At 44.6% G+C, this 24,110-nt stretch overlaps 1 protein-coding gene across 1 annotated transcript in view; it reads right to left on the reverse strand.

The window, feature by feature from the left end:
- Positions 1-274: 274 nt before the first annotated feature.
- LOC116515949 (ras-like protein family member 11A-like) overlaps positions 275-24,110 on the reverse strand; it is a 41,616-nt gene continuing 17,780 nt past the window's right edge. Inside the window, exons 3-4 of the mRNA XM_032228277.1 lie at positions 7,598-7,680; positions 275-920 (exon numbers count right to left, since the gene is read on the reverse strand). Coding sequence (XP_032084168.1) covers positions 453-920; positions 7,598-7,680 — 551 coding nt within the window. The 3' untranslated portion in view covers positions 275-452. The remainder of the gene's footprint in view (positions 921-7,597; positions 7,681-24,110) is intronic.

Consider the following 24,110-nt stretch of genomic DNA (forward strand, 5'->3'; position numbering starts at 1 on the left):
TTTTTTTTCCTTTAAAGGCCATACATAAACATACATTTGGCACCTAAACATTAGAGAAAACAGTTGTCTGACATATGGGGAAAGAATTAAGATGATGACTGAAGCCAAATGGGAGTGAACAGGTAGAGGTATTCCCGTTTGTCTCCTGCAGTTGAAGAAGCTGTAATTAATCCTGAGAATGAAGGCTTTCCTTTGGATTGGGGTCTCCAAACTTGGTAACTTTGAGTCTTGTGGATTTTGATTCCCAGAATTCCCCAGCCAGCATATGGCCAGGTTTGGAGACCCCTGGTCTAGTGAAAGGGCTTAACTCCCCAAATTCCCAGCCCTCCTAGTCTCATTTCTGAAAAGGGCTTCTTTCACCCCCAAAACAGTTGGCGAGGTGACCATCACTAGGCCCACATGGCTATTCTTGGCCTGCTGTGGCCCAGCCCGAACGGTCCCTTGGCAATTCATCAGAGCACGGTGGCAGTTTTGCCTTTGGAAGACAAGGCTTGCTTGAGCCTCCTCTTCAGTTCTTGCATGTTGGGCGATTTGGGCCGGATGAGATGGAGGCCCCTCCGCTTCTCCCCGTTGCAATTCCCAATGATCCGGCTCAGCTCTTGGCACAGCTGCTGAAAGGCCCCGTGAACCCCTTCGCAGTTCTCCCGCGCAGAGACCTCTGAGTACGGGCAGCCCAGCTCATTGGCAAGCTGGTGGCCCTCCTTTGTGGACACCTGCCTGGCTCGGAGCAGGTCCCCCTTGTTGGCCATCAGCAGCAAAGGGATGTTGGCGTTGGGGTGAATCTTCCGGATGTGCTGGTGCAACGGGCGGATGACGCGGTAGCTCTCATAGTCCGTGATGGAGTAGACGAAGACGAAGCCGTCGGCCCAATAAATGGAGCGGTTGATCTGCTCCTGGCAACAGATGGCGTCATTCTCGTCCTGTCATTGAAAAACGGGAGGAAAGAGCTAAGTGCCAGTGGACAAAAGATCAAAACGAGAATCATACATTGAGCTTGGCCAGAGGCCATGAAAGGAATCAATGGCTGAGTCACTATAGGTAGTCCCTGACTTACAACTCTTCGTTTAGTCACTCTACAAAGTTACGACGGCACCAAAAAATGTGACTTAGGACCATTTTTCACACGATCATTACAGTATCCCTGTGGTCACCTGATCAAAATTCAGACATTTGTCGACGGACTCGTATTTATGACACCTGCCGCAGGTCCTGGGCTCATGGGACCAGCTTTTGCGACCTTCTGACAAGCAAAGTCAACGGGGAAGCCAGATTCACTTTAACAACTGCAGGGATTCACTTAACAAATGTGGCAAGAAAGGTTGTAAAATAGGGCAAAACTCACTTCATAAACGTCTCACTTAACAACTGAAATTTGGGGTTCAGTTGTGGTTGAGGGCTACCTGTATAACCCAGTCATCCACAAACTACGGTTGACAACCACAACTCACAGAACAAACCTAGCCCAGATGAAACAGATCAGTGTGTAGAGTAACACTGCAGATGGACCCAGCACAAGTCTCTTTCCTCTGACAGATGCGAGAATCTATGTGCTGGGAGGTTATCATAGCTCCATGAAGTTCAGACTATGCTTTGGCTGCATTTGACCTGACTTTTTGTTTTATTTCTGAACTTTGTAAACTTACAGTTGATGGCAGCCCCTAAAGCCCCGTTTCTCAACCTTGGCAACTTTAAAGTGTGTGGTTGCTACATCTGTAGTGAGGAGGTTAAATCAATGGTGACAGGAAGCATCTCCGTGTCTGGAAGCTCAAACAGGACATGATGAACTTGATCAATGAGCCCCAAGGTTAGCAGGCCAGGGCTGTCTCCCAATCCAAACCCTTTGTGTAATTCCGCCAATTCATAGATTGGAAGGGACCTTGGAGGTCTTCTAGTCCAACCCCAAGGCAGGAAACCTTATTTCATCCCAGCCAAATGGCTTTCCGGTCTTTTCTTGAAAATCTCCAGCGATGGAGCTCCCACAACTCTTGGAAGCAGGCTGCTCCATTCATGAATTGTTCTCACTATCAGGGAATGTCTTCTTCCTTCTAGACGGGATCTCTCTTGAACGATCTCCCAGCCGTTCCTTCTTGCCCTGCCCCCTGGTGCTTTGGAGAATGAAACAATCCCCGCTTTATTGTGGCAGCCTCTCGTGTACTGGGAGACAATGACCACGTCCCACCTGATGGGTCTCTTGGATAGGCTAGCCCAGGGGTCCCCAACCTTGGCAACTCCAAGCAAAGCTGGCTGAGGAATTCTGGGAGTTGAAGTCCACCAGTTGCCAAGGTTGGAGATCCCTGGGCTAGACATACCTAGTTCCCTTAACTGGTTAGCCTCCAGCCCCCTCGTCATCTATGCTGCTCTGCAGGTAGTCCTCAACTTACAAGTACAATTGAGCCCCTAATTTCTACTGCTAAGTAAGACATTTGTTCATTCTTTCTCTTTGACCATGTAGGCATTTCTACCTTGATTACTTTTGTGTTTTGTTCTTTTTCTTTTATTTCTTTTAAAAGTTTAAAAAAAAGGGGGGGGGGATAGAACTGCTGCTGAGCAGGCTCTGGTTTCATTATTTATTCCTGACAAACCGTGGCTGAAACTGGGTTTGTCTGGGATGTGCAACCACCTGCTTACCAAACACTTGCCTGGAAATTATTGTTTTGAACAAAGCTAAAAACAGCCTGACAGGTGAGGCTCAGCTTCCCTACCAAGGTCTCCTTTACAAAAGGGCAAGATGCCCATTTGCTTGATCCATAAATGGCTCTAACTCTTCATGATCAAGAAAGATGCACAAGGCAGAGGCTCACCAGCTCATCCCACCCTGGTCTGCCTCTTTTCCCCTCCTGAAATTAGCCATTATGTCAATATCGCTGCTACAGAAAAATTAACCTTGGGACTGAGCCAATTACAATGATGGAATTGGGTGGACTAAAAAATTTGGGATGTAGATCAACAAATAAATAAACCTTTCATTGCATGACTACAAGCCAGGTTCACATACAGCACCAAGCCCTAACCAGGATCCTTCCTTTTTTTTTTCCTTCTTCCCCTCTTTCCTTCCTTCTTTCCTTGTTTCCCCAACTGGGACGCACTGTCCGGATTTCAGGGCTGACCACAGGATGTGCTCAGAAAATTCAAATGATGGTCATATTGCTCTGCCCATCTTTAGGTGCATCACAGAGAGCTTTAACTCCACCTCTGTGGCCACTACAGGTGGTCCTTGATGTATGACCACAATTAAGCCCAGAATTTATGTGGCTAAGTGAGACATTTGTTAAGTAGGTCCGGGTCTTGTCCCATTTTACAACCTTTCTTGCCACAGTTGTTAAGAGAATCACTGCAGTTGGACTTCCGGTGGGCGGGGCCTGACACAGGGTTGTTATCTCCAACAGCTCTGGAATCTTGGCGTCATTAATCTGTCTAAACAGCAATCTATCAAGCTGTTTAGCAGTTTATCTATCCTCCCTTCGGGCTTAGAAGAGAGAGATGAGCAGCTATGCATCGGAAGTTTTCCAACTAGCTCTTTCAGCATAAACGCTGGGAGGAGAATGGGAAAGCACCGGCGGTAGCATGGCAGCTCCGTGCCAGGATTTATTCTGCCTTTTGTTGCAGAACGAAGGTTTTCACTCATCCTCAGCACAATGATTTATTATGGACCTCAAGCCGAGCTGAACCAATACTTGTGAACTTAATTGTATGTATAAATCCTTAGCTCCATTGTAAAGAATTCCTTCTGCTGATTACTTGCTGAAAGCTCTATAAAAATGGCGCCGAGCTGTGTAGGAGGGGCGTGCATCGGGTAGAGCTTTTGCAAAGCCTAAATGTGATTTACTATCAAGAAGAGATTTATTATCAAAACAAACAGCAATTGCTGTATAATTGGACTGCCTGGACTTTTTAATTGACTAAAGAAGATTAAGTTTGAGATGGCTTCTAAGCAAAAATCCCCCCCTCCCCCCACATCGAAAAGTGCCAGAATTTCACCACAATCATCACTCCCTTCTACATCTGCAGGTGACCCCCTGACAAGGGAAAATCTGCAGAAGGAATTAATCGATGCGTTAAAAAATCATGCTGTTACAATGGAAATAAAATTTAAGGAAGAGATAGCTGCTTCTAACAAACAGATGTCTGAAAAACTTATGACATGTAACCAAATGATTAGAGGGGACTTGGTGACGGCTCTGAATTTAATAGTTGGTTATGTACAGGCCCTTGAAGAAAAGTTAGAAGAACTTAGTGACGCTAATACGAACTTGGCAACGAAATTGGAGGCGGTCCAGCAAAAGGTTAGCGATGCAGACAATGAAATCATAATGCTACAGTATAGGCAAATGGAATTGGCTTTAAGGATAAGGGGCCTCCCTGAAAATACACAAGAGAACCTGAAACAGACTCTCTCTGAAGCCTTCGACCTGATGGCGGGAAGGTCAGGAGGGAATCTTGACTGGCAAATCAAAAAGGTTTATCGCGTTAATTCCTTGCTGGCAAAACAAAACCAATTACCAAGAGATATAGTGGTCTACTTCGCCACTAGGGATGTGAGAAATACGATATTACAGGAATCCTACAAAAATAAGCTTCAAATCCAGGGTCGGGAGGTGACTGTCTTGAAGGAGATACCACCTAAAATGTTGAGATCTAGGAAAGACTATGCCTTTCTAGTGGAAGAGCTCAAAAATCGCCAGATACAGTTTAGATGGGACGCACCAACCGGCATCGCATTCAGCTATCTTGGAAAAAGACATCGCCTCAATTCAGTATGGAAAGCTCAAGATTTCTACACTAACGTACTGAAGGGCAGACAACCCTCTTCTTCTAGATCTAGACAAAGAGAACAAGAAGGATATGATGGAAAGCAAGGCACTCAAGTTTTAACAAGGGGGGATCAACTTGTTCTTTCAGAGGTACAAGAAGCTAAAGAACAAAGACAAGACCGCGTGGTTACCAAACGAATGGAACAGGAATTAAGAAAGCAACATACACACGCCACCGTTCAGGAGCATACAGGTGTTACATCAGAAACAGTGGGAGGAGCTAGGCCAAAGGTTAAATATCTAGAGATTCAGATGGCTATTAAAAAGTTTCAGGGGGCTAATGATGGTAACTAAATCTCTGATATGGAATGTTAAGCGAATGGATTAATTTAGCAGAAAATGGAGTGCTCAGTATTGAAGGGTTTGATCTGGTATATGGCTGCTTGTTTGCTGTATAATAAAGAGGTAGTTGAGAACTTTAAAGGTCATGTTCTGGGGAATGCCTTGCTAAGGGTTGGGAAAAATATTAATATTAATTACATGGTAGATTTATAAAAAGTTTAAGGTATTCTGGACAAAAATATGATGGATTATGTAAAATGCTCTCTCTCTCTCAAAAAAAAAACCCCACCTATTCTCTGTTATGTATAATCACTGACTGGTACAGCAGTAGAAATTAACCTGACTTTGCATTTGATAACTGCAGCTAGATTGTTGGTGGCGCAATACTGGAAGAAGGAAGATTTGTTTACTATCTAGAAATGGATATTGAATATCACAAACTTAGCAGAGATGGCTAAAATAGTTGCATATCTCAAGGATAATTCAAATGAGAGCTATAAACGAGATTGGGAAAAATGGATTGACTATATTCAAAATAAATATGGGTCTAGGAAATTTCAGATAGTTTATGACTAAGATCAGAAACGATACAAATTGTTTATAGTTAGCCTAGCAAGGAGGAGCTAAGATCAATTCAAAGATGTTATTAACTTTCTACATTTTCTCTTAAGTATATCTTAAACTGTTTTTGTTAAAGATTTATACCTTGTATTGGTTCTGGGAAGTCAGGGTGGGGGAAGGTTGGGGGGGGGTTGGGGGGAGGGTGGGAGGGAGTGGAGTTTACTAAGTTGGAGGAGGATGTTGGATGATTGTACACGTATACTGCTATTTTTTCTTTTTTATGTATATTGAAATGGAATTATAAATACCATCAACACAAAAGGGATTTTGCTTAGATGCTGAAACACACTAAGTGAATTAGAGGAGGAGTGGGAAGTAGAGGAGAGAAGAAAGATAGGAAGAGAGGGATAGGAGAGAGGGGGAAGGGGGAAGATGAGGTGTATAAGGAGGAGTGGTAAGGGGAGAGAGTAGAAGGAGAAAGGAAGGGGAAGTATAATAGTATGGAAGCGGAAATACACTAATGAGAGGAAGACTGGGAAGCAGAAGGGAGAAGAAAGGTGGGAAGAGAGGGATAGGAGAGAGGGTAAGGGGGGAAGATGAGGAGGATGAGGATAAGGAGAAGTGGAATGTAGAGAGAGGAGAAGGAGAAAGGAAGGGGAAGTGGACTAGGAAAGGAAGATGGAGGAAGGTAGGAAGTAAGAGAGAGGTAGAAGAAAGAGGTGTATGGAGAGTAGAAGAGCTAATAAGGGGTGTTAATCTTTTTGGGGCGTTGAGGACAAGAGGAACTGATGTAATCATTATTTAATACTATATGATACTGGCTATGTATAGTATACATGTGATTGTATGTTATGAAAATGGAAATAAAAATATGCGAACAAAAAGAGAATCACTGCAGTTGTTAAGTTAGCAACCTGGTTGTTAAGTGAATCAATGGCTTCCCCATTCACTTTGCTTCTCAGAAGGTTGCAAAAGGGGATCACATAATAGAATAAAATAGAATTCTTTATTGTCCGAGTGGGACTGGACACACAAGGAATTTGCCTTTGGTGCAGATGCTCTCAGTGTACATAAAGAAAAAATATTCATCAAGAATCATAAGATACAACACTTAGTGATAGTCATCCCCCCACAAAGAGGAATCTGGGTGCGTCCTATACACTGAATATAGTATTTTTGGCCTCCCAAAACCCCACCCCATGCTTCCCATTTTTCACAAAAATGGACACACAGAGGGTTTGGGAGGCCTGCAAAGTACTCCCGGGGACTAGGGAGGGCAAAAATGAGCGAAAAACAGACCAGTTTTTAGCAAAAGTGGGTGTGTTTTTGCCCTCCCCAGCCCTCAGGAACACTCTGCAGGCCTCCCAAACTATCTGCATGCTCTGTTTTTCACAAAAAAATAGGACATGCAGAGGGTTTAGGAGGCCTGCATAGTGCTCCTGGGGGTTGGGGAGGGCAAAAACTTTTTTAAAAAATCTACCTCTTCAAAATCCTGGCGCATCTTATACTCTGGTGCATCTTATAGTCCGAAAAATACGGTAGTTGTTTAGCAGAGTGATGGCATTAGGGAAAAAACTGCCCTTGTGCCTAGTTGTTCTGGTGTGCAGTGCCCTATAGCGTCGTTTTGAGGGTAGAAGTTGAAACAATTTATGTCCAGGATGTGAGGGGTCTGTAGATATTTTCACAGCCCTGGGTAACTGCATCTGTCATAAATATGAGTCAGTTGCCAAGCGTCTGACTTTTGATCACATGACCATGGGAATTTTGCAATGGCTGTAAGTGTGAAAAACGGTCATATCTCACTTTTTTCAGTGCTGTTGTAATTTCGGTCACTAAAATGAACTGTTGTAAGTTGAGGACTACCTGTATTTTGGCCACATCCTGTGGACACTTTGGCTGCCCTGGTTAAGAGATCAAATGCTATTTGGAATTACTCTTTATACCTCCAGAGAAACAAACGGCGTATCCTGGACTTGTAAGGAAATCTGTTCTCCGTCAATGGTGAATTTTCTGGAGTATAAAGCACCTGCAGAGAAAGAAAGAAAAGTGGGAAGATAATTAATATATATATCAGAAACAGCATCTATTCATTTGACTTTCCTTCAATTTTGCCCCAAACAGGAAGAGTCCCCTCACTTTTCTTGCTTCTAAGACAAGAATGTTGAGTTTAATGCATTCATATGAGTACAGGTAAGGCCTTGACTTACAACCACAACCGGCCCAAAATTTACATTGCTAAGCAAGACAGTTGAGATTTGCTCCATTTTATGACCTTTCTCGACACATTTGTTAAGTGAATCACTGCAATTGTTAAAGTGGCTTCCCCACTGACTTTGCTTGTCAGAAAGTTGCAAAAGGGGATCACGTGATTCCAGGACACTGCAACCGTCATAAATATGAGACAGTTGCCGAGTTCCCGAATTTTGATCACATGACCACAGAGATGCAATGGTCATAAGTCACTTTTTCTGCGCTATTGTAATTTTGGTCACTAAATGAATGGTTGTAAGTAATGGTTATACCACCAGTGATAGTAATTTCCCCTTTCCTTTCCTCTTCCTTCCTTTCCCTTCTCCTTCCCTTCTTCTTCCTTCCTTTCCCTCTTCCTCCCCTCCCTGATAGTTCCCTCTTAAACCCAATCTGAATCTACTTCCAGGGAATTTTAATCCCGGGGAAAAATGATACAAAAACATATAGACTTTAAACCAGAAATCTTTTTATTGGAAATTATACTGGAAACATACAACAGAGAATTGAATTATTTGACTGTAAATGTGTTAATGGTAGCTAGAATTGTATTTGCTAAAAATTGGAAAAATGAGAAAATACCAATGCAGGAGGAAGTTATTTACAAAATAATGGAATGTGCAGAAATGAGTAAATTGACATTTGAAATTAGAGAACAAGAAGATAAACAATTCTGTAAGACATGGATTTATTTTATCAATGGTTAGATAAAAAAACATGGAAATGAAAGATACTAAAGAATGCTACCAATACAAAAATAATAGAATGATATTGAATATAATATAAAGATATATTATTATTAGATAGATTGAAGATGATGTAATGAATTGTTATAATATAAACGATCCCAATATTTTGTATAGTTCATTGAAAGTGAAGGAATAAATAGTGATAGTCAAATAAATAAGGTACAATGATAATAAGCTATATAAATATATTGGATTTGTGTCAGCCTCCGCTTTGCCTCCGCTTTGCTATTGCTTCGGCTGCCATTGAAACGGGGAGGGGGGCATGGTATTTGGGAGGGGAATCATTGTTGTGCTGGAGGAAGTTTCTAGACTTTGAGCTGACCACCTTACTGCGCATGTGGAGGAGGAGTGTTTCCCGCCAAGGCCAACGATCCAGCATTCCATCCTGGTGATGCCTTTCGACGTTATCTCACACCTGACATTTGGGAGAATTATGATTGGACTGTGCATGGGATGCCAAGGGGAGGGGAATGTTCTATTCAATATATTATTCGCTTTCGCGCCTAATTAACTGGATTTAGCTTAGCTTCGCATCTATTCATTTATAATTAGTAAAAGTACACTTGATTTCAACAAATGGAGTCCTGTGGTTTTCTTTCCTGATTATTGAATGAAGAAAAGCTGACAATTTGATAATATGTGAATTCATATAAATTGAAAGTGATGACTATGGGAAGGATGCACAAAACCCTTGTAACCAATCGACACACAGTATGTGACAAAAGATGGTTTAATGCTTTATGTCTTGTTTGTTTATGTTTGTCTAAAAATAAAAATTTTCTAAAAAAAAAATTATTTTTAACTTCAACCTATTCCCATCACACTAAAGGCAGCCTGATGGGCAGCCCAAGAGAGCCAAAGATCATTTATCAAGCAAAAAGAGCCAAGACTCTGATGGCTGCTTGGCTCATTTATCATCATGGAAGATTTTAAGGATGAGCCTGCAAAAGTTTTCACTGGGCTCCTCCTCCTGTTGCTAACAATAAAACACACAAAAGCAGAGGGGGGAGGGGTAGTTGAATGATTACATTTCAGAAAGTGAAACCAGCCAAAAGATGTTTAGAGACTGTTAGATGCTGTTATGAAATATTAAATAAGCCAGAGTGTAGACTTTTACCCAACGGCATTAAAAGTCAGTTTCCAGTCTGGTTCAGTGATCCGCCTGCAGGAATATTATAACAGGCTGTGCGTTTATCCTGCCCATTGGCTCTTTGCACTCTGCTCCATCCTCTAAGAACAAAGCATGGCTGGTTAGGGAATTCTGGGAATTGAAGGCTGAGAAACACTGATCTAAACTGAAATCATTAAAAGCTAGTCGAAGTCTTTGCAAAACTGGCTTGTGCAAACTGCCTCTATTGTGGTTTGTTGAAAAACCTCTGCTCAGCTGGGTAGCCAGGAATGGGAACAAATGCACCGAAATGTTTATAGGGAGCCAATGGAGCCGAGTTTCCATTGTGTCACAAGGCCAGGCCAGAAATACTCACCATAAAGAGCACCGCACAAGAGCCTCTGTGGGTAGAACACACTGCCAGCCAAAAGTGCAGCTCGGCTAACAAACATCAAAAGGTCACAATCAGAGATTTTGAGATCCCATCTGGCAGCTCCTTTTCCACCCTGGGAAGTAATCCACCTGGTCCCAGTGATTTGAATTTATAGAGTGTGGATGTAAGATGTCCTCAACTTACAACCATTTTCATTTAGTAACTGTTCAAAGTTACAACGGCACTTGTGACTTACAACTATTGCAAGATGTCCTACGGTCACATGATCAAAATTCAGATCTTTGGCAACTGGCTCATATTTATGACAGTTGCAGTGTCCCAGGATCATGTGATAATTTTTTTTGAGATCTTCTGACAAGCAAAGTAAATTGGGAAGCCAGATTCACTTAACAACCTTGTGACTAACTTATCAACTGTAGTGATTTGCTTAACAATGTGGCAAGAGGGATGTAAAATGGGGCAAAACTCACTTAGCAACTGTCTTGCTGAGCAACAGAAAGTTTGGGCTCGCTTGTGGTCATAACCTGAAGACTAGCTAAAAGTGTTCTATCCACCCTATGCCAGCTGGGGGATTCTGGGAGTTGAAGTCCATGCCTCTGAAAGTTACCAGGATTGAGAATCTAGATTGTTCTAGAACAGGCCTGGGCATTTAATGGATATCAGCCCTGTGGCTGTCCCTGCCCAGCCGTGTGAGGCCACTCGGAAATTAGAGAATAAATGTAAATAAGGGTATGCTATGCATGAAAAACAATTGCCTTGCTTTTATTCTAAAGGGGACTGCTGGCCTTTTTTCCATTTATGTATGTATGTGTGTCCATGTCTACACACCTTCGCATCTTCACAGTTATATTGGTTCAGCCTCCCACCACAGTCTCAGTTTCTCCTGTGGCCCCTTTTAATGCCATTGGGAAAATGAATTGCCCACCCCTGTTTTTAGGGGTGAGCTGAGAAAGATTCTTTTTTGGGGACGTTGTTGGCTGCACACAAGCCGGAATCATCTGACGGGACAGTACAGGTAGTCCTCAACTTACAACCACAATTGAAGCCAAACTTTCTGTTGCTAAGCGAGACAGTTGTGACTTTTTCCCCATTTTACCCCCTTTCCTACCACCATGTTAAGTGATTTGCTTGCAGTTGTTAAGTTAGTGACACAGTTGTTAAGTGAATCTGGCTTCCCCTGCTTGTCAGGTGGTCGCAAAAGGGAATCACGTGATCCTATGACAATGTAACCGTCATAAATATGAACCAGTTGCCAAGCATCTGGATTTTGATCATGGGATCATGGGGATGCTGCAAAGGTCATATGGGTGAAAAACGGTCATAATCACTTTTTCAGTGGTGTTGTAACTTTGAACGGTCACTCAGTGAACTGTTGTAAGTCAAGGACTACCCGTGGATCTAGGGCTCCGCCAGCCTTTCTAGACCAGAGGCCGTGTCATCATATCAGCAAATGGCTCCCATGATCAGATGTCAATTGGTCTGAGAATGCATCATTTTGCATCCCTCCAGTCCCTCTTCCTGCCAACGAAAACCCCTGTCAGCCCCAGGAGACGCCTGCACCCTCCGTGGCTGCTGGGAGCAGAAGCCTCACCAGGCACCAGGAGCTCAGGCAGCCCTGAAACAAACAGGTTCCGGGGCAGGCGGGTTGAAAAGGCCTCCAGGGCAGAATTCTTCTGCATCAAGCCAATCTAAAAGTAGTCCTTGACTTACAACCACAATTAGACCAGGACTTCTGTCGCTAAGCAAGGCGGATCTTAAGTGAACCGTGCCTGATTTTACAACCTTTTTTGCCACGAATCCCTGCAGCGGTTAAGTGAATCATGCAATTAAGCAAATCCAACTTCCCTCCGCCTCTCCTTGTCGGAAGCCAGCTGGGAAGGTCACAAAGGGCCGAGGTGGCACAGTGGTTAAATGCAGCACTGTAGCAGTGGTGGGTTTCTGCCGGTTCGCACCAGATCGGGAGAACCGGATGATGAAAGGGACCCGGAAGTAACTTCCGGAACGCCTGCCCTGTCCCTGTCCGGAACGCCTGCCCTGGCCCTGTCGCCCTCCACGCTCACCCCCGCTCGCTGGAGAGGTCCAACAGCACAATTCACCAGACAGCAGAGGCAAGCTCAGGAGTTTTCTACTGGATTCGTCTCTGTCCTGCCTTCTCCGATCTCCCTAATTTCTGCCCTTAATCCTCCAGTTGTCTATTTTTGGGAGGTTTTCCCCTCTCTTCCCCCCCACTTTCATAGGAGTTCCAAAAAATGTTGCCACATGGCTTGGGGTGGTGGTGGTCATGTGACTGAGTGCATGAGTGATGTCAAGTTGGCCATACCTGTCCCGTCACATGACTGCCAAGCCATGCCCACAAAATAGGCCACACCCACAGAATAGGTTCTAAAAAAAATTGAAACCCACCACTGCACTGCAGGCTACTTCAGCTGACTGTAGTTCTGCAGTTCGGCTGTTCAAATCTCACCGGCTCAGGGTTGACTCAGCCTTCCATCCTTCCGAGGTGGGTAAAATGAGGACCCGGATTGTTGTTGGGGGCAATATGCTGACTCTGTAAACCGCTTAGAGAGGGCTGAAAGCCCTATGAAGCGGTATATAAGTCTAACTGCTATTGCTATAAAGGGCCACCAGCTGATCCCAAGGAGGCTACCATGAATACACGCCTGTGGCCAAGCGCCTGGACCTTGACCCTGTGACAACAGGGATGCTGGGAGGACCAGTCGCCAGTCGCTTTTTTCAGTACCCCCGTAAACATCACGTGGTCTAAACAAACGGTTATAAGGGGATGTTAGAATTTATGAGCACAATCGAGCCCCAAATTTTTATTGCTAAGCGAAACATTCACTAAGTGCATTTTGTCCCATTTTATGACCTTCAGTGCCATAGGTGTTAAGTGAATCACTGCAGTTGTTCAGTTAGTGGTAGTTGTTAAGTGAATCTGGCTGCCTCCATTGCCTTTGCTTGCCAGAAGGTCCTGGGACCCCGTGACCCAGGGATACGGCAACCGTCATAAATAGGACTCAGTTGCCAAGCATCTCGGCATCTTGTGACCATGGCCTCACTACAGTGGCCCTAAGGGTGAAGAATGGTTTATATATCAGTGCCGTTGCAACTGTGGAATAGTCATTAAATGAACGTCCATTTCATATGCGTATTTCAACCCACTGAATGGAGGTGAAAGCATAGGATGAAGAAGAGTTAAGGGAATGAGGCCTTTCTAGCTCAACAAAGGGAAGGGGTAGGGATGAGGTAATAACTGTTTCCCAGTCCTTGAGGGACTGCCGTGGAGGAGAGGGTCCTCCAAAGCACCTGAGGGCAGGACAAGATCATTCAAGGGAGATCCAGCTTAGAACCAAGGAGAAATTCCCTGACAGTGAGAACAGTTAACCAGCGAAACGGTTTCCCCCTGGAAGGGCTGGGTGCTCCATCACTGGAGGTTTTCGAAAAAAATGCTTGATGGGATGGTATAAGTCCTCCTGGCTAGACCAGGGATTGGACTAGAAGGCCTCTGAGGTCCCTTTCAGCCTTATGATTCTATGAGATGTGAAGGGACCCTAAAGCCAGTGTTCTCAGGGGGTCTCCCTTCTTCTAAGACAGAAGGCTCTCGAGGCAAAGGGGGGGGGGTGTCTCCTGGAGACTCATAGGAACTGGATGGTTCCAAAGGGCCTTGGCTACATTTGAGTTCCTGAATGCCAGGAATGTTATTTTCATTGTAATTTTGTAACTCTTAACTATATGTTGGTGCTCTTTCATTATCTATTATTGGAGGGCTCTTGCTCCCTTTTTGCCTGCTAAATGGCTTAGGGCTAACTTTAAGGTTAGGGTTATCAGTTGTTGGTTGACAGTTACCACTGCAAATTTATGTCCTCACACCATAATCACAACAAGGATATCAAACAAGGGATTTGTCAGCCTCTGCTTTGCTGTTGCTTCGGCTGCCATGAAACGGGGAGGGAGGGCATGGTATTTGGGAGGGGTTACTCATTGTGCTGGAGGAAGGTTCTGGAGTTCACCGGTTGATCGGACTACGCATGCGTGGGAGTTTCCCGCCAGGACTAACGGCACCGACATTCCATCTTCGTGATGCCTTTTGAAGTTATCTTGCACCTGACACTTGGGAGAATTATGATTGGACTGTAACTGTGATGCCAAGGGGTGGGGAATGGGCTATTCTATATATCAATCGCTTTCGCACCTAAATATTCAGATTTCGCTTCGCTATGCCTTTAATCATTTTTAATTAGTAAAAGTACACTTGATTTCCACACATGGAGTCTCGTGGTCTTTCTTTCCTAATTATTTAATGGAGAGGTGCTGACAGTAAGCGAAATCTCACTAACACCCCACCAGGAGAATACAATCTTCCATGGGGGGTGAAACTACAAGGAGAAACGGAGACAATGTCTTTGCACACAAGCGATGAAGAAATTGAAAAGGAGACTGCTGATCCGTCATTACCTGAGAGGATGGCTGAGCTGGAAATAGCGGGCCCTGCGATCCCCCCCCGTTGGTCCTTGTCCGTGGGACAAAAGGAGTTACCAGAAGAAAACATCAGGAGAGGCCGCTTGAAGCGGGGGCCGAACGAAGGCCCCGAGAAAGAGTTCAGCCGGAGGACTTGGAACAGAGGTACTCTAGGCAAAGATTCGGGGAGGGTGAAGAGGCCGAGGGGGAATGGGAGCAAGCTAACCCAGAGACAGCTTCACCCCCCCCCAGCCAGGGGGGCTGCCAGAGCAGGGGTTTTCCCCCCCCAGAAGACGCAGAATGGCTAAAGTCCCTCCCTTAACTGTAAGGTATGACGGAAATCCCAAGAAGCTGGGCCTCTTCATTATGCAAGTTTATAACTTTATGGAAATTTATGGGCCCGATTTAGAATCGGATGCCATGAAAGTTCGTATGGTGTTACTTTTTTTCCCCCCCTTTATTTGTATGCCGCCCTTTTCCCTGGGGGGACTCAGGGCGGCTCACAGTTCAAAAAGGGGGGGGGGAGGACAAACAATTTTCCAACATGAAGACAATACAACATATTAAAAAGAAAGCACAACAGTCACACAATTCGGGTGGGGTTAGAATCTTAACCCCAGGCCAGCCGGGACAGCCAGATCTTTAAAGCGGCGCGGAAGGACTGGAGGGTGGTGAGGGTCCGAATCTCCACGGGGAGTTCGTTCCTTGCTTTGGAGGAGGAAGCTGCTGACTGGATGATGGGTCTGCACCAAAGCAATTCCCCCCTCCTGAGGAATTTTGACGCTTTTATGACTGCGTTCAAGAGACGATTTGATGACCCCCTAACTGAGAAACGGGGAAAACTGAAATTTATGACCCTCACACAGGGAGATAGGCCTGTGACTCAGTACATTCAGGAGTTTCAACACCTTTGTAATTATATGAGAGGATGGTCTGAAGAAGCCCTTTTGGATAAGTTTGCTTTGGGCTTGAATGAGGACATTTATCAACAATGTGTTAATCGCCACCTTCCTAAGCGCGTTACTGCTTGGTATGAAAATGTGGCAGATATTGAGCTTGATTTAATTAGACTCCAACGTGCAAAAGAGGAGAGAGAAAAAGAGAGAGAAAGAGCAGCAAGATCTCCCCCCCCCCCAACACACAAGCCCCATTTCCGAGTAAGGAGCGAAGGAAAAGGAGGCCCCACAGGGAAAGTCAAGCCGTTCACATGCTATGGATTGATTATATACAAAGCAAATACGGGACTAGGAAATTCCAGATAGCTTATGCTTAAAATTAGTAATAACGTAAATTGTTAAAAATTTGGGTAACAGCAAGAAGCTGAGTTCAATGTAGAGATATTTTAGACTGTGATTGTCAAAAGTTATACCATGTATGGGCTCTGGGAAGTCGGGGGGAGGGAAGGGAGGCGGGGATCTAGGGGGAGGGGGGGAGGGGGGAAATATAATATGTGTTAAATTTTAAAGCATGATTGCACTTGTATACTGTGGTTTTTATGCCTCGGTTGCACAGTAAACATGTGATTGTATAGAATGAAATGGAAATAAAAAAGATTTGTACCAAGCCGTTCACATGCTTTCGTTGCGGAAGGGGAGGCCACCGCGCTCCGGAGTGCCATGCTAAGCTACCCGCGACCCCCCCACCCCCTGCCAAGAGGGAAGGGAAATCAAACAAGGCCCCGGACAAAAAGAAAAAGGAAGCTGCTTTCGCTGCGGATGTCACCCCCCCGCGTTTCAGACAGGACATGGAGGGAGAAGCTGACGCCTCTACCAGCTCCTCTGATGATTCTGATGATGATGCCTCGCCTCGCTGGGTGAGTTCAAACAAAGGCCCCATGCTGATCCCAATAGAGTTAAAGATTCCGCTCAATGGGGTGTCAGAACACCTTCCCACCCTCCTTGACTCAGGCTGTTCCCGCTGTATGATCAACCCTGCTATGGTGGAGAAACTGGGCCTCAAGTTAAAAACTTTGAAAACCCCTATTGTCTTTTGTCAGATAGATGGGTCCATAGCAGGGGGTGGCCCAGCCCATTTCTATACTGAACCTCTAGAGATGAAAATGGGCTCCCACACCGAATTGATCTCTTTTATTTATTTATTTATTTTTTAATAAATGTTTTTTAATTTTAGTTTAAAACAAGTACACATCTTTCTTTACATCTGTAGAAAATGTATCAATCAATTACAGGTAAGTTTTGGTACATCTCCTCCACAGTCAACCAATATAACTCATATTAACTAAAACATTATTATATATCCATTTTCATTTAACTGTAATTATTATTTAGAAATATTGATGAAAGAAATAATCTTGAACAATCCCTGCCCACACCGGTGGGAGAGGAAAAAATCAAAAAAAAGAAAAAAAAAAGAAAGGACAGATAAAAAATAAAAAATAAAATAAAAAATAAAAAATAAAAATAATATAAAAATAGACAAAAACGACAAGAGACAAGGCAGGAAAACAAAACAAAACAAAACACAGGTGTCTATCATGAGAAAAAAAAGAAGTATATCAACTGGTTACAACATGCTTTGGTGCTTCTCTTCCATTAACTCATATTAATTCAAATATCTTAACTCGAATATTTACCATATCAACATCATTATACCTCCAGTTTTAATTACCTATGGTTATTTAAACATCCTTCATCCTTAGCTATGCATTACATAATTAATCCATAACACATGCTGACAATTCATTTACTTATTTGTAAAATCCTCTATTATCATCAAGTCCTCATATCCTATTTTAGCTGGACATCCATAATATTTAATTATATCATATATCATAACATTTTCCCAGTGTTGATTAACATTTAATTGTATGTATTTTATTTAGTTTTTTAATAGTGATAATTATTGTAGTTAATACTCTTTATGTATAATCTTCCAATTGTTAGTTGTCATATCAACTCCACATTATATACATTACTATCAATATCAATTATTATTCAACTATATCTGTTACAAGAAAAAGCAATTAGGTTTAACTAGTTTTCAATTGTATTCTTCAATCTATCAGCCAGTTCCAAATTATATATATTACTATCCATATCAGTCATTATTCAGCTATATCTATTACACATTAAGGTAATCAGATTTAGCTAGATTTTAAATTACGTTCTTCCATCTATCAGCCAGTGTCTCTCCAATAGCAAGATCTTCTCCAGCCAATTGCCACGCGTTGGATAAATTTACCAAATGTTTTCATAAGCAAATCCAGACAAAGATATTTTGGCACCTTTGGACTCTGAATGTCAGTGATGAAATAATAATGTTGTCCTAGGCTTGCAAAATTTTCCAAATTAACTTTAATTCTCAAGGGTGGATTTTCCATTCCTCCTGCACTCTGTCTTTTTAAATGAGTCTTCTTTATAACTCCCCCCTTCCTTTCTTCCTCTGAGATAAACCAGACACCATTTCTCACATTTTCCGTTTGTATTTCAGGAGCATTTAAACATTCAACGATCTCAGTTTTTGCTTCATATTTTAAAATCAGATGATCCAATTTTCTTTCCAGTCTTTGATAAGAATCAAAGAGTCCTCTGCATGCGGAAAAAAGTATCTGAAATGAAATCTTAGAGGTATTTTGGGACGCCATGATGTGTCGCAGTTAAAAATGGCAAGCTCTTTTTTTTTTTCCACAGACTTCTTAGTTTCTTACAGGCTGTGCAATCTTATCTGATCGTAAACAAAGCGAAGTAATAAAGTAATAAAAGTGTCGAATCGTGACGGACTAATTAGTAGAAAATAAATTTTACGATCCACTTAGGGAGATTCAGAGGGGGGAGGATGTTGAGGAGTTTCTTGAAGCATTTAAGAAGTAAAGTAACCACCAGCCATAAATCCATTAAAAAAGCCAATTCGCCGCTAAGTTTGTAGTTTGTAGTTTATTTATTTATTTATAGGCCGCCCTTTTCCCTGAGGGGACTCAGGGCGGCTTACAATCAAAAAAGGAAGGGGAGTGTAGGACAATACAAAAAAAGAAATGTGCACAAAGTAAATTAGACAATAAAACTCAACATTCACTCAGCATTCGGGAGGGGCGAAATAAGATTATCCCCAGGCCTGACGGGTTAGCCAGTTCTTGAGGGCTGTACGGAAGGCCTGGACGGTGGTGAGGGTACGAATCTCCACGGGGAGATTGTTCCATAGTGTCGGAGCCGCAACAGAGAAGGCTCTCCTCCGAGTAGTCGCCAGTCGGCACTGACTGGCGGATGGAATACGGAGGAGGCCAACTCTATGCGATCGGATGGGACGCAGGGAGGTAATTGGCAGAAGGCGGTCTCTCAAATAGCCAGATCCACTACCATGGAGCGCTTTATAGGTGGTGAGTAAGACCTTGAAGTGCACCCGGGGACCAACAGGTAGCCAATGCAGCTCACGGAGGATCGGTGTTATGTGGGCGAACCGTGGTGCGCCCACGATCACTCGCGCGGCCGCATTCTGGACTAGCTGAAGTCTTCGGATGCTCTTCAAGGGCAGCCCCATGTAGAGCACATTACAGTATTCCAGCCTAGAGATCACAAGGGCTCGAGTGACTGTTGTGAGGGCCTCCCGATTCAGGTAGGGCCGCAACTGGCGCACCAGGCGAACCTGGGCAAATGCCCCCCTGGTCACAGCTGAGAGATGGTGGTCAAAAGTTAGCTGTGAATCCAGGAGGACTCCCAAGTTGCGGGCCCTTTCTGAGGGGTTTAAATTTTGTCCCCCCAGCCTGAGTGATGGTATGGTGGTCAAATTTTTGGGAGGGAAACACAACAGCCACTCGGTCTTGTCTGGGTTGAGTATCAGCTTGTTCGCTCTCATCCAGTCTTTAACGGCTTCCAGTCCCCGGTTCATCACGTCCACCGCTTCATTGAGTTGGCACGGGGCGGACAGATACAACTGTGTATCGTCCGCATATTGGTGATATTTTATCCCGTGCCTTCGGATGATCTCGCCCAGCGGTTTCATGTAAATGTTAAATAGTAGGGGGGATAGGACCGACCCCTGCGGCACCCCATAGGTTAGGGGCCTCAGGGACGATCTCTGCCCCCCCACTAACACCGACTGCGACCTGTCCGAGAGATAGGAGGAGAACCACTGCAAGACAGTGCCGCCCACCCCTATCTCCCGCAGTCGTCGCAGAAGGATACCATGGTCGATGGTATCGAAAGCCGCTGAGAGGTCCAGGAGAACTAGGATGGAAGCATGGCCTCCATCCCTAGCTCTCCAGAGATCATCAGTCAATGCGACCAAAGCGGTTTCTGTGCTGTAACCGGGTCTGAAGCCAGACTGGAAGTTTTCCTGTTCTTTGGTTTCAGTTATCTTAAGTTTTTAACGCGAACAGTCTCTCTTGGATAATAAAATCAGCTTACCAGATGACATCACTTCTACCATTCTTAGGGGCAACCTGCAGTTTCAGTTAGCACGCAGCTAATCCAAAAAGGAATTGGCACGAGGAGTTAATACCCCCCCCCCAGAGACTTGCGGGTGTCTCTGAGGTCCTGGGTCTCTCCTCACCTTCACTGTCGTCTACAGGACAGCTAGAGTTCAAAGAACCCGTCCAAAAATCCTTCGGTATAGAGGAATTTCAGGAGTAGCCTGAAACTCCATCTTCTCACTGCTAAGCCCCGCCTTCTTCATTGATTGATCTCTTTTATTGTGGCTCCCGGAATGGACAGGCCCCTCATTTTAGGCCTCCTTTGGCTTCGAAAATGGAACCCTCGCATAAATTGGAGGGAGGGATGGTTACGCATTCGCATGAGCACACCTCCTGAGGGGAAGGGCGTTTCCCCGGAGCCTGTTAGCTGCAGTTCTGCTTTGGCCGCCAGAGGGCAGGAGAGGATTGAAGGAGAGGAAAAGATTCCAAAAGTGTATTGGGACCTGAGAGGAGTTTTTAGTGAGGAATCTTCAGATAAACTTCCGCCCCACAGGCCTACTGATTGCTCCATCGACATTTTGCCCGGGGTCAAGCTTCCAAAGCCCCAAATATATTCCATGTCCCCTAGGGAGATGGAGGAAATGAGAAAATTCATTGATAAAAATTTAGAACGGGGTTTCATTGAGCCAGCACGCCCGAAAGTAGCTGCCCCTGTGTTATTCAGAGAGAAGAAAGATGGCTCCCTGAGGCTATATGTTAACTTCAAAAATCTGAATGGGATCTTGGCCCAAAATCTCTACCCATTGCCGTTAATAAAGGACATGTTAGCCCAATTGGGGAAGGGCCGTATTTTCACTAAACTGGACCTCAGAGAAGTGTACTATAGAGTCCGCATAAAGGAGGGGGATGAGTGGAAGACTGCTTTCAACTGCCCCCTCGGCTGTTTCCAGTTCCGGGTGATGCCTTTTGGCCTGCAGGGGGCGCCTGCAGTTTTCATGCAATTAATTAATGAGATCTTGCATGACCACCTTTACAAGGGTGTTATCGTATATTTGGACGATATCCTTATCTATACTCAGACTTATGACGAACACGTCGCTTTGGTCCGCACTGTCTTGAAAAAACTCAGGGCCGCTGAACTGTATGCCAAGTTGTCCAAGTGTGAATTTCACCAGGCGAAGATTGACTACCTAGGGTATCGTATCTCCCCCGCTGGGATTGAGATGGACCCTGGGAAAGTAAAGGTGGTCACTGAGTGGGAGGCGCCCCGAACACGCAGGCAATTGCAAACTTTTTTGGGTTTTGCTAATTTCTACCATCAGTTCATTCCTTCTTTTGCCAAAATTGCGTTTCCTATCACTAATTTGTTGAAGTCCAAAGGTGGGCCTAAACCTAAGCCTAGCAAACCACTAGATTGGACCATGGAGTGTCAAGCTGCTTTCGAGAAGTTGAAGTGCCTCATTGCTGCGGAACCGGTTCTGAAGCATCCCGACATGGACAAGCCTTTCGTCGTCCAAGCCGATGCCAGTGACGTCGCTGTTGGGGCCATCTTGCTACAAGCCAACGACCAAGGTACTTTGCAACCTTGCGCTTACACCTCCCGCAAGCTCACAAACACTGAAAGACGTTGGGCCGTTTGGGAGAAGAAGGCATTTGCAGTGCGATGGGCCCTGGCCACGTGGCGCCATTTTCTAGAGGGCGCTAAACACCCTTTTGAGGTGTGGACTGACCACAAAAAATTGGAGGCTTTGAGGACCCCACGCCGCCTATCCCCTAAACAGATGCGCTGGGCCCAACATTTCAACCGTTTCAACTTCACACTCAAGTACATCCCTGGGGGGAAAAATTTCATGGCTGATGCTTTGTCTAGACTCCCTCAATACAACTGCTCTAAACTGAGTATTGTTCAGCCTGTCGTTCCCACGTCCAGCCTCGCGGCTCCAGTGGTCACTCGCCAGCAGGCACGCTCGAAACTGGAGGTGCCTCAAGATTTTCTTTCTGACCTCAAACGGGCCCTTCCCCAGGATGACTGGTTCCAGCAGCATCAGGATGAGTGCACGATGAGGGACGATTTACCGTGGATCAGAGCCAAGCTTTACGTCCCCGCCTCTCTTCGTCCTACAACGAGCTCACGATTCTAAGTTGGCGGGTCACTTTGGCTTCATAAAAACGTTACACCTGGTGAAGAGACAATTTTGGTGGCCCTCTTTGAAAAAGGACATTGAACTGTATGTTGCCAGTTGTCCGGTCTGTGCAGCCGCTAAACGGCCACCTGGAAAACCACAGGGCCTGCTTCAATCTGTGGCCCGCCCTGTCGCCCCTTGGAAGGAAATTTCGATGGACTTCATTGTCAAGCTTCCTGAGAGCCAGGAGCACACCGTCATTTGGGTGGTTACGGACTTATTTTCAAAACAAGTTCATTTTGTTCCATGCCACAAGATTCCTTCGGCTAAGGCACTCGCTAAACTCTTCATTTCCCACATTTACCATTTGCATGGGGTGCCTGATCGCATTATTTCCGATAGGGGTGTCCAGTTCACTTCGGCTTTCTGGAAGGAATTTCTTAAATGCATTGGCTCCGCCCAGGGGCTAAGCTCCACCCACCATCCTCAGACTAATGGGGCTTGTGAGAGGACTAATTCTGTTTTAGAACAATATTTGCGTTGTTTCATCAATTATCAGCAAGATGACTGGGTAGACTTGCTACCGCACGCTGAGGTGGCCTACAATAATTCTGTACATAGCAGCACTGGTTTCACCCCTTTTCGTGTTGTTTTTGGTCAGGATTTTGTTCCTATTCCTGAGCTGCCTGGTGACCAACCGCAAGTTTCTTCCGTCGCTGAGTGGAGCGAACGCCTGAGCCATGTTTGGCCTTTGACTCTTGCTACTTTGGATGCTGCGCATCGTGCTCATAAAAAACAAGCTGATAAGAAGCGTGCGCAACCTTATCAGTACAGGGAGGGTGACCTGGTTTACTTGTCCACCAAATTCCTTCAAACCTCACAGAAGTCGAGGAAATTGGGGCCTAAGTATGTTGGTCCATTTCCCATCATCAAAATCATCAATCCTGTTTCCGTTCACTTGCAACTGCCCAAGCATCTTCACCGTGTTCATCCCGTGTTCCATGTTAACCTCATTAAGCCTGTTCGTGTTTCTACTTTACGTCCGCCTGTCAACCCTCCACCTGCTCCCCTGTTGGTTGACGGTGAACAACACTTTGAAGTTCGTGAAATACTGGACTCTTGCCGGCGGCGTAATCGGGTCCAGTACTTAGTGGCTTGGAAGCATTTTCCTCCCTCTCATACGGAATGGGTTGACAAATCCCATGTTCGTGCCCCCCGGCTGCTTCGACAGTTTTATTCTGCTTATCCTGACAAGCCTTGATTTTTTTTCTTCCCCCCCCCCTCTTCTCTCTTCTGTGTTTTGTTGTTCGTCTGTTTGTTTGTGTTTTCTCGTTTTCCAGACCTGACCACCTTTTTCCGGGGGATGGCCGGATGTCAGCCTCTGCTTTGCTGTTGCTTCGGCTGCTATGAAACGGGGAGGGAGGGCATGGTATTTGGGAGGGGTTACTCATTGTGCTGGAAGAAGGTTCTGGAGTTCACCAGTTGATCGGACTACGCATGTGTGAGAGTTTCCCGCCAGGACTAACGGCACCAACATTCCATCTTCGTGATGCCTTTTGAAGTTATCTTGCACTTGACACTTGGGAGAATTATGATTGGACTGTAACTGTGATGCCAAGGGGTGGGGAATGGGCTATTCTATATATCAATCGCTTTCGCGCCTAAATATTCAGATTTCGCTTCGCTATGCCTTTAATCATTTTTAATTAGTAAAAGTACACTTGATTTCCACACATTGAGTCTCGTGGTCTTTCTTTCCTAATTATTTAATGGAGAGGTGCTGACAGGATGACAATCAGGACAGATAAAATCTTTTGGGACATGGAATTTCAACCCTATTTGGCAGGCAAAAAAAGAAACAAGATTGTACTGAAGTGTAATTGATATTATTGCATTGGCTGCAGCTCTCGCTTTTGTAAAATGCTGAGACAAATTCCTTTGTCTAAAGCAGTTAATAAATTCATTTAAAACAATAAGCAGTTTCTCCAATTTGCAGATCTATCCATTTCATT

This window comes from Thamnophis elegans, chromosome 12, assembly GCF_009769535.1.
Source record: "Thamnophis elegans isolate rThaEle1 chromosome 12, rThaEle1.pri, whole genome shotgun sequence".
Lineage (NCBI taxonomy): Eukaryota > Metazoa > Chordata > Lepidosauria > Squamata > Colubridae > Thamnophis > Thamnophis elegans.